This window comes from Hypanus sabinus, chromosome 25 (assembly GCF_030144855.1).
Source record: "Hypanus sabinus isolate sHypSab1 chromosome 25, sHypSab1.hap1, whole genome shotgun sequence".
NCBI classification, from domain to species: domain Eukaryota; kingdom Metazoa; phylum Chordata; class Chondrichthyes; order Myliobatiformes; family Dasyatidae; genus Hypanus; species Hypanus sabinus.
Window position 1 is genome coordinate 34,693,758 of NC_082730.1, and position 10,773 is coordinate 34,704,530.

The 10,773-nt window shown below is 36.0% G+C and overlaps 1 protein-coding gene across 1 annotated transcript; it reads right to left on the reverse strand.

Moving 5' to 3' along the window:
- Positions 1 to 338: 338 nt before the first annotated feature.
- LOC132381163 (green-sensitive opsin-like) lies at positions 339 to 9,172 on the reverse strand. Its single transcript, XM_059950448.1, has 5 exons — positions 8,812 to 9,172; positions 8,394 to 8,562; positions 3,200 to 3,365; positions 2,846 to 3,085; positions 339 to 1,145 (listed from the first exon to the last, which is right to left on the reverse strand). Exons 1-5 carry the CDS (start codon positions 9,170 to 9,172, stop codon positions 1,017 to 1,019), a joined length of 1,065 nt encoding a protein of 354 aa, XP_059806431.1. The 3' UTR covers positions 339 to 1,016.
- Positions 9,173 to 10,773: the final 1,601 nt, after the last annotated feature.

The following is a 10,773-nucleotide window of genomic DNA, read 5'->3' on the forward strand; positions in this document are numbered from 1 at the left end:
CCTAACTAGAAAGCTTGTTCTATTGTTACATGTTCTTTTCCAACAATATATTTTATGTACATTGTACATCTGTGTTCTAACATACATTATGTTCCTGTTGATAGTGGAAACTGGAATATTGTTCTCTTTCATTATAAAAATATTAAGAGAAAAATCAAGCGCTTTCAACTGAATTTCATATATATTAAATGGGCTATGGTACTAAACCTGGGAGCCATTGTCTTATGAGAATTTCATCATTATTGATCAAAATTAATTAATTTCATCATTAATCATAAAACTTCTACATAAAATGTGAAATTAAGGGATAAGATTGACCCAAGGTAATTTTTGTTTGTAGTTATTCTCCAGACTAGTTATTACTATAAAGTCTGAAGTTATTGATAGATTTTGTTTTAAATGGCATCAGGGGGCATTAATAATCAATCACATTGCATAGAACTGGATGCCGGTAAACAAGATTGTGTAGAAATGGCAAGTCTGACTTCTTAGAAAATGTTAGGGAGCCAGATGTGTTTTAACTGACAATCGATTAGCTTTCTAGGTCAGTTTGCTAATAGCCAGTTTTATTTAATGTACTTTCACATCTTGCTAATGTTAGATCTAACTGACTGTTGAATTACTATGCCAATTATAGAAATACTATGCTGCCATGCCCATAATCACGAGTGATTACCGTTCCCTGCAGCCGCGCAGTAACCGAAATGCTCCTGTGCACATAGCCTTTGTTGCCGTGCTGCTGGAACTTTCTTTTGTATAATGTTAATATAAAGAGCCATGTAGTTTTCAGCCCATGGGAACATTTCCTGCTCAGAGCAAAGGTTGGCCTGTGCAGCTGTTTAAAAAAAGAGGGAACGTTGTTCTTTATGATTCTGATTGAAATATTGTGAATTAATAAAATTCACTCACTGCTTCAGTTTGTTCGAAAAGTTAAAGGAAAACAAAGGAAGATGCCAAATTGTTTTTGAATAAATGTACCAACAGTTGTTTGAAAATTAACATGATAAATTTTGTCTTTATGCTGGGGTAACCTGATTTGATGACACCGAAGAAACCTCTGTCTTGCTTTGAGATGACACTGTAGACTCATCATCTCCCAATGGATTTTTTCCACAGCATAGGGTGGTGATCATACAACTCCGGAACTAGAAACAGTTTAGAAATATTTTAAATTATTTAGATTATTAAAAAATAAATTTGAGCTATTAATCAAAATAAAACAAAAGAATTTGTGAAATATTCAACACCACTCCTTACGATGATTATTCACATCCTTAATTAATATTATTATAAACACAAGCAAAGATATTCTAAAACAAATAAAACATTAATAATAATTTAAACTATAAAAATAAAAAAAGCTATGGTATTTGTTCTTAGATTTTCCACAGAGTCCACCTAAAGTGTGTTTAAATAAATGCCACAATTTTTGCACATAAATTCCAAACATGCCGGCACATGCACCTGGAGAAAAATTTCAGTTTTACTATCTACAGTTTTTTAATAAAAATTCCTCTTTAAGTTCAGTTAGTATATGTTAAAAGCCACTTTTTTATGTCTTACTTCTACTTAAGACCAGGAACTGAACTCCCCTTCCACCCCCCATGTCTGTTCCAACTGTTAATGATATCACAGCTGATATATGATCCAATGCCACATTCCCAAGATTTTCCACATCACTTCAAGTCTTTAGTCTTATAAATTCAGCTTTGATTTTCAATTACATTTGATGTAATGAAAAATGTCAATTGAATAAGTTTTCCATACTTCTACTGCCCCCTTTTGTAAGAAAAGGCTTTTGAGTGATATAATAAGTCCTTGTCCCAGTCTGACTTCAGGCCTTATGTTTTCCAATTTTACAATAATAAAGAATAGTTATCCATTATATGACATTCATTTTCCATGATATTATAATGATTTTTTAATCTTAAAAATTAAAATCTATTGTATGTGCTAATAAATAACAAAAAAATTAAAGTGTTGGCATTGCCAGTACAAGTCTTTCCCCCTTTAATCCCTACTAAGCTTAAGTGCATCCTTGAACACATAATCTTGGACCAGGAGATCTATCAGTTTGTTCTATTTCATCATTTACAACTGATCTTTGGCAGACCAAACATTTTCGTCCAATAGGTAAGCTCTCAGCAGCTGCAGGTGTTGGTTTCAGTGTGTTTTCTTCATATACAGCAAAAAAAAATTGAACTCTCCATTACACAGCTGTCTGGTCATCACACCTCCTTAAAGATCTTGGTAGACACATCTAGGTACTTGATGCTTACATATAAGTTCTTGTTCTCAACACAGTAGTAATGAGGTTCCAACTGAGCTCTTCGCACCACAAGTCAAGCAAGGTCTTGGTGCTTGTCTGAATGTAATGATCTTTATTTTTGGATGGATCACCATTCTTCCCAATTATTATTCATTATTTTAAGAAAACTCTGCTCTATTTTATCTATCCTATTTAGATCAAAGTTAATTATGTCTCATTTGCCACAATAGTCCCCTACCATGCTGAGCTCTTCCTCCTACATTGTGTGACGGCTACCTAATTCTAGAATCTTAGCAGTTGCTTCAATTTTCTTCTTTATCTTGCATTAAATTTACCATATTATGGTTGATTTCCAATTTATCATTGTGCATCAATAGACCTGGGTCAAATCTATATCTAACCTGCACCTTGTATTCTCTAGTCATATTGTTGTAGAAAACTGTCATTCTAGATTAATCTAAAAGTAAAATAATACTAAGCCATGAATGAAGATATTGGACTTGCAAGTGTATTTTATATTTCCAGTAAGCAATTTTGGCACTTCACTTTCACACTCAAACAGATGAAAGATTATACCTGCTTGTTCATTAACACGTAGATGACTGGATTATAAACTACTGAACTTTTGGAGAAGAATGCAGGAACAGTCATAAATCCAGCAGAAAACTCTGCTCCCTGATTCATGAAGATCCAGGCTGCTACTGAGGCATATGGTAACCAGGCAGTAAGAAAACCAACGACCATTAAGATCACCATGCGGGTGACTTCCTTCTCAGCTTTCTGTGTAGTGGCAGATTCCTGTTGCTGTGCTGCAGCCTAAACAAAGCAATGTTTCATATTTTTGAATTACTCTGGTTATTTAAATTGAAACTTGATTATTTTGTAAATGTAGACTGAATACATAATTGCATGTAGACATGTGATGCTTACCTCCTTTACTTTACATATCAAATTTCCGTAAGAAAAGAATATGAGGGTAATGGGAACCATAAAATAAAGGACAAACAGATATATTACATAAGATTCATTGTTGTAATGTGGATTCCTGGTGTAGTAATCTGGACCGCATGAGCATTGATATCCTTCTGGAATGTACCTGAAAGAGAAACGATAACAAACAATGTTCAAAAAGTGCAATTATACTATGTCTTTTTGAAAAAGTATCAGAATCAGAATCAACGGCATGTGATGTGAAATTTGTTAACTTAGCAGCAGCAGTTCAATGCAATACATAATCTAGCAGAGAAAAAATATAATAAATAAAATGTTTAAAAATAATAAATAAACAAATCAATTACATATATTGAACAGATTAAAAAATGTGCAAAAACAGAAATACTGTATATTAAAAAAAGTGAGGTAGTGTCCAAAGATTCAATGTCCGTTTAGGAATCGGATGGTAGAGGGGAAGAAGCTGTTCCTGAATCATTCAGTGTGAGCCTTCAATCTTCTGTACTTCCTACCTGATGGTAACAGTGAGAAAAGGACATGGCCTTGGTGCCGGAGGTTCTTAATAATGGACGCTGCCTTTCAGAGACTCCACTCCCTAAAGATGTCCTGGGTACTTTGTAGGCTAGTACCCAAGATGGAGCTGACTAGATATACAAGCTTCTGTAGCTTCTTTCATAGAACTCCTTCCTTAAAATGTCAACTCCCAGCTAAATCTGTTGTAAATGAAAGAGTCCATATGGCTTCCATTTGGCAATGACAAATGAGATGAATAATTTTCTGGTCATTTCCTCAAGCTCCACTACTCTATAAACATTCAATTCAATCTACAACGATATTTAGTTGCTCCTGGAGTCAGTACATGTTGAAGCAATTCATGCTAGAATTGTTCCTCATTTCTTGATGAGAAAGATAATTATGTTGGAGACCTATCAGCATTATTTAAATTATCCAATCCTCCAAAGTTCTCCACTGCCAAGGTAGATAATCAGAACAGCTGGAAATCCCACCCAATGAAAATGAAGAAAGATTTGAATAAAATATGAAATACTCGGTCAAGATCAGTAGGAGCACAATCCATCAAAATGATAACATATAGAGGCATTAGGTTTCCTATAATGAGCCAAAAGAAGGCATCTCAGAATTTTTTAAAAGATGAGCAGAAGTAATAACACAGCCCCTTTGTGCCCCCTTTTATTAAACTACAGCTGATTTGACTGTAAATTAACTCCACTTTGATTTACTGAGTATGCCTGCAATAAAATGAATCTCAGGGTTGTGAATAGTGAGATTTATATACTTTGATAATAAATTTACTTTCAGCTTTGGACTTGGAACATTCTCAGCTACCCATTGAAACCTTTCACTCCCTTTCTGCCTTAAAAATGTTCGGTTACTTGTTTCTGCCATCCTTTTGAGAAAGTTTTCCAAGGATTTACAAAGTTCTGAGAGAAGAAAATGCTTTCAGTCTGTCTTAAATTACAACATGTCTCCAATAATATTTTCTTTTGAGAACTGTTAATATGCCTTGTGGCCCATACCAATTTGGAAACAAATCCAATTTTGAATTACAATCCATTTTTCGTACCAAATGGAACAAGGAGTTGCAATGACAGCCACTGCATCCACTTTAACATTGCATTCAAATCCATACATTTATTAAAAATTGGAAATTAATATGCAGAATATAATACTTTAAGTATTTGTTGATGAATGTGTAAATATGATAGCTCAAATCTTCAGTTTTTATGGTAGTTGTTTGATGCCCACGCCCCTTTTATCCACATATAAGCCTACATATATGAATTCAACTCAGATTCAGTGAGAAATAAAGATTAGAATTTGAGGAACAAAAATAACAGAAGGAATGATAAGATAAAATAAATAAAACTCTCCAGCAGCAACTAAGATCAGAGGGAATGAGAGTCCATATTTGTAATTGACCATACCAGAGCAGTTATTTAAGAATAATTAGTACTTTGTCTACACTTAGTCATCAGTAAGGTGACAAAAGGTACTGTCAATGGGGCTATCAAGAGTCATCTACTCGTGGGTGTCTAGTTTAGGTTTGGCTAGGAACACTGAGCATCACGGTGCTGGTTCAGGCCTGGAGCAAAAAGCTGAATTCTACAATGAATCAAGAGGAAATGCCCTTGATATGAAGGAAGTATTTGGTCTCTAAATATTCTTGGCGAAACTGAAGCCAACGTCCATTAGGAGGAAAGTTGCACAAAATGCTTGTGGTTGGATGTTAATAATTCCAAACCCCAAGTCTCACTGCAAGTGTTCATACGTGCTAGACCCAACCATTTCAGCTGTATTTCAACAATTACAATTTTCAACAATCTCAAGGACAATTATGCATGGCAATAAGTCACTGAGGTCCAGATTCTGAAAGCTAAAAAAAAAACCACATTCAAAGGATACTTAGTCAGACTTAAATTTCTAAAGCAAAGTTAATTCAAATCTACCCAAAGAATAGAACAACCTCATACCATTCACTATACAGTACTTCAGTGAAAGAGGTTATTTTCACAAGGCTAGTGGTGAAGGGGATAGGATTATTTGAATATTTGCATTTAATGGTGCATTTCTCCCTTGTCTGAAATTGCTGTCCTGTCTGTGCACATGCCTATACTGATGCTTGTTTTTGAGTTTCATTAGGACCAGTAATCTAAAGTCATTACACCAACACAAATCCACCCAAGAAAGAAGAGATTGTCGCTGCAATTAAATCAATAAAGAATAGCCAGGATGTGACAATTTGAACACTAAGCTCTTCAAAGCTGTACCAAAAGTTGCAACAGCCATCTTACAACCATTGTTTACCATAATCTGGGAAGGGGGACAAGTACCCAAGGAATGGAAAGGGAGTTATTGTTAGGATCCTGAAGAAAGGAGAGCGAAGTGATTGCAACAACTGGTGTGGCATCACCCTTTTGTCAGTGCCCAGAAAGATTCTCACCAGTCATTGCCCAACCGATGACAGATGCTGTTGATGTGTGCTTGAGGAAGGAGCAAGCTAGCTTCAGGCAGACAGAGGCTGTGCTGAACAGATCTTCACAATGCATAACATCGTAGAGCTGAGCACACAGTGCAGAGAAAACTGTACGTAGATCATACAGGATCCCTTCCAAAATTGTCCAACTTTTCCAGACTTCTTATATTAATCTCACTTGCACAGTTGGGGATTGCAATTTGAGCTTTGAAGTCAAGACAGGAGTCAGACAAGCCTGTGTGATGTTGACAATATTGTTTAACCTCACAGTTGGCTTGGTTATGCGGCAAACAATGAAAAATAAGCAGAAAGGCATTAGGTGGACACTATTCTCTACTTTAGAAGATCTTGACTTTACAGATGACCTCGCATTACTCTCACATACACAACAGCACATGGAAAAGAAACCTCAATGCCTGTGTACTTTTGGTGAACAGGTTGGACTCAGAGTCAGCCAGAGAAAGACTGAGACCATGACCTTCAGTGTAGGGTGTCCTCCACCAGCCAAGGCATATGGTGTCGACTTACCCAGCAGCGGCAGATTCACCTACCTGGGCAGTATCGTTGGACAGGATGGTGGGACCAAAAGCGACATCCAGTGCAGACTCAAGAAAGCTAGAAACGTCCTCAGATCAATGAGCAACATATGGGAATCAACCAAGCACAGCGTTCACACCAAGGTGAAGCTGCACTGGAGCTGTGTTTTGTCCACCCTCTTGTATGGGTCAGAATGCTGGTGCATGACAGTGTCCGACCTTGCCAAGCTGTCACCTTTCCACACCATGAGCCAGTGGATGATCTTCCGTATTTTCTAGCCAAGAAAGATCTCCAGGACTTTCCAATATCTATATTGTTGTTGCCACTATTAGGTAAACATAACACATAAACACGGATGCTGTGAGAGGACATCTCAGGGGCTGAATATTTGTGTCAAATGTCTCACCTCTTGCCACACCAAAGCTTTCTTTCACTATTTATAAGGTGAACTTTAGGGTTAAGTAAGAACTCTGTCTACGCACCAGGAAATTTCAAGCTCAGTGACACTCAAGAAGTTCAATAGTATTCAGAGTGAAATAGTCAGTTTGATAGGCACACTGTCACTTGTGTAATCATTTCCTCCATCTCCAGTATTGCTATTGCTATGTATAATGAGTTTCCTGCCACATGGGTTTATCCAGTTGCTCTGATTTTTTCCCCCACATTCCAAAGCCGTACGGGTTAGGGTTAGTTAGTTATAGGCATTTTATGTTGGTGCCAAAAGCATGGTGAAACTTGTGGGCTGCCCCCTGGACATCCTTGGACTGTGGAAGTCATCGACACAAGTGAAATACTTCACTATATGTTTCTATGTTTCGGTGTACAAATGACTAATCTTTCATCTTTATTTACATTGCAACAATTTCCAAGACATCTTTGACAGAGTGCCGCATAACCATAACACTGATACCCCTATCACCTCTTAAGTTCTTCTCCAAGTCATACACGATCAACAATTAAACTTACAGCATATAACTCCATCAGTGTGTCAAAGTCCTTGAACTCCTTAACTAAACAGTACTTCAGGAGCTCTCAAGTCTCAAAGGCATAGAGGTTTAAATTATTCATTTTCCCAAGAGCACTTAGGGATGAAAATTTAATGGTGGCTCTGGTGTCCACATTCTCAACTTGTGTATGAATAAAGCAAAGAACATCTTTCATGGTGATTACAAATAGGTTCATTAACATAATACTAGGAAAATCTGGCCCATTTGTATATAATCCCTTAATTTAACGTACATTTTAAGTGTGTGTTGCACCAGGGCTCAACCATTTAAATTTTCTAATGGTTTTACACTGATGGTGGCCACTCTGAATTCACATCTTTAACCTTTAATGAAGCAGGTAGAGGCTCTCTCAAAGAATTAGGTAACATTTCTTGACTATGACTTCCCTATGAATGCATTTCTCAGATGAGTTTACAAAGTATACTCAACTCTGTCTTGAACAAGATAATGCTCTTTCATCCACAATAACTGACCAGATTTCGACAAGCAGTGCCAAGCAAGCATATTTCTCTGAAGCAACATCAATGTATGCTGAGACAGAGTTTGAGTACGGGACAAAGGGATCTCCATGTCTTATCCCCGTAAATGCTGTGAAATTGTAACAATAGTTTCATAGATTTAATACTTTGCTTACCTGGACCAACCAACCAGAGGAGGACCAGCAGCAGCTAGACCCAGGATCCAAGTGATTACAATCCCTATCAGAGCATGGTTATTTCCAAACCTGAAATTCCCCATAGGTTTGCACACCACTATGTACCGTTCTATAGCCAAAACTACCAAGGACCAAAGGGCGACTTGGCCTGAAGAAAGAAAGTGCAATAAAATGAATAAGAGAAAATGGGAAGGAAGAGACTTTTGAACAGATTATCAAGTTAATTCCTTTATCAGTATGTCATTAATTTTATAAAGCATGGTACCAGAAAGCTTCCACAATTTGCAAAAAGCAACAATTAGAAATTAGAGTTCAATTTGTTCTTGACTATATATTTTATATTTAATATTCACAATATAATTCATTCCAATTCAGGACACAGTTTCAGTGTACTCACCACCAAGAGTTGCAAAGAAGCCTTCTACTGCACAGCCAGAGGGTCCCATGACAAAGTAACCATGTATGGCTGTGTAAAAAGTCACAATAAACCCAACGAGAACCATGAACAAATTGGCCACCGAAAGGTTCACTAAAATATAATTAAGGGGATGCCTTAATTTCTTGTGTTTGAAAGTGACCACCAGCGTCAAACCATTTATTGGTAGTCCGATGCCTATCAGTAAAAACATGTAGGCAGCAATGATGGAGAATTTCCAGGGTTCAGCCAGATAATACTGAGGGTATTCATAAGGACTACGAACTACCCCAGTCTTGTTAGATAATGGGATGTAAAAATTTTCTCCTTCCGTACCATTCATCTTAAATGAAAAATACTAGCAGCACAAGTGTAAATTATCCCTAACTACTGTGAAAGTTGGCAAGAAAAGCAGCACTCTCAGGTCCTTGCATTAATTCAACACTTTATAGCCTTTTTAAGTAGTGTCAAGGATTGGGGGCAAGGGCAAAAAAGATTTAGTGGCATTGATGATTTAAGTACGATTTAAGAAGATACAGTAGTTTGACAAAACCTGGTAAAGCTCTTTAAGACTTTTCGTCATCTAAGGATTTCAACTGACGTGCAAAGGAAATGACTTATTACACTCTTTGAGATACTTTTAATGGTTACAATTACATTTATTCAGAAGGAAAGTGCTTGATTTTTGTTTCTATTTCCAACATAGTGAAGCTTTAATATAACCAAACCTGCGTCTAACAAGCTGGATCAAACAAATTGTTTGCCATGCGAAAATACATTAAATATTAAATACATTAATATTTTGAACCTGTCAATATTTAATATGGGAATTGCTTAGTTCATTCATCTGAAATGCAGTTCTGCTGCTGACATTATTTGGATGCTGATTATAACCTATTACAAAAGTGGTGATATTATAATATTAATTGTTGTATCAAAGTATTAACAAACAACAAATGCACATATTAAACAAATAATAGTAATTTAAAAGGCAATTACCTGGGACTTTTTAGCTTTAGTCGTTTACAAAGTAAAGACTATACAAAGCTGTTCCCTGCAATTTTGAATCCGGTTAATCATAGCCAAGGAAAACAATCCACTTTCTTTTTTAAAAAAAGCATTCATCTGATCAGCATTTGCATGACAAGGAATAGCTACAACCATTAGAACAAAAACTTCAAAAGTAGCAACCACACAAATATTGCACTGTCATTGTTAACTCAATATTTGGAAATAAAAATTGACGAAAAGTTTAAGTTTATAAAAGAGTAATAATAACAGGTGAATATACATTATTTTCTTTCTCCCCTTGCTTTCCAGTCCTGATGAAGGGTCTCAGCCTGAAACGTTGACTGTTCAGGGATCATTTCCATAGATGCTGCCTGACCTGCTGAGTTCCTCAAGCAGTTTGTGTGAGTTGCTTTGGAATTCCAACATCTGCAGATTTTCTCATGTTTATGAATATACATTATTACATTGGTTTGTCAAAAGTTATTTTTTAATACTTTCAGATAATTATCATCCTGTACATTATTGATTTTAATAGTTGGAGTCAAATTTTAAGTACCATCATTTTATTTACTTTTAGCCTGAAACTCCTTTTGTCACATTGATCCACTCAATGTCACAAAAGACACTTCACTCTTACAGACATCTCACTATCTGAAGTGGCAGATTTATCATCAGGGAACAGACACACAAGAGAATGCACAAATAATCTACCAATAATGCCAGATATCTTAAATAAAGAAACCAGTGAAATACTCTTGGCAACTTACATTACAGTTGGAATCAAAAATAAAAGTCGTAGCCCTTAATTTTACAATTTGACTGTTATTTTACAGACAAAGCAATAATAATACACAGGATTTGCTTCATTCAATGTTATTCAATTACTTGAGCAGTTCAGAATGTACTTATTATTCAGAATGTTTTCTTCACTAC

What these genes read in the sequence shown, in the direction of transcription:
- LOC132381163 (XM_059950448.1), bottom strand. Translation starts at nt 9,172, where the DNA reads ATGAATGGTACGGAAGGAGAAAATTTTTACATCCCATTATCTAACAAG. An exon ending in CTTCTTTGCAACTCTTGGTG is followed by an intron (nt 8,563 to 8,811) that starts GTGAGTACACTG and finishes TTCTTTCTTCAG; the next exon opens with GCCAAGTCGCCCTTTGGTCC. An exon ending in ACGTGTTAATGAACAAGCAG is followed by an intron (nt 1,146 to 2,845) that starts GTATAATCTTTC and finishes AACTGTTTCTAG; the next exon opens with TTCCGGAGTTGTATGATCAC.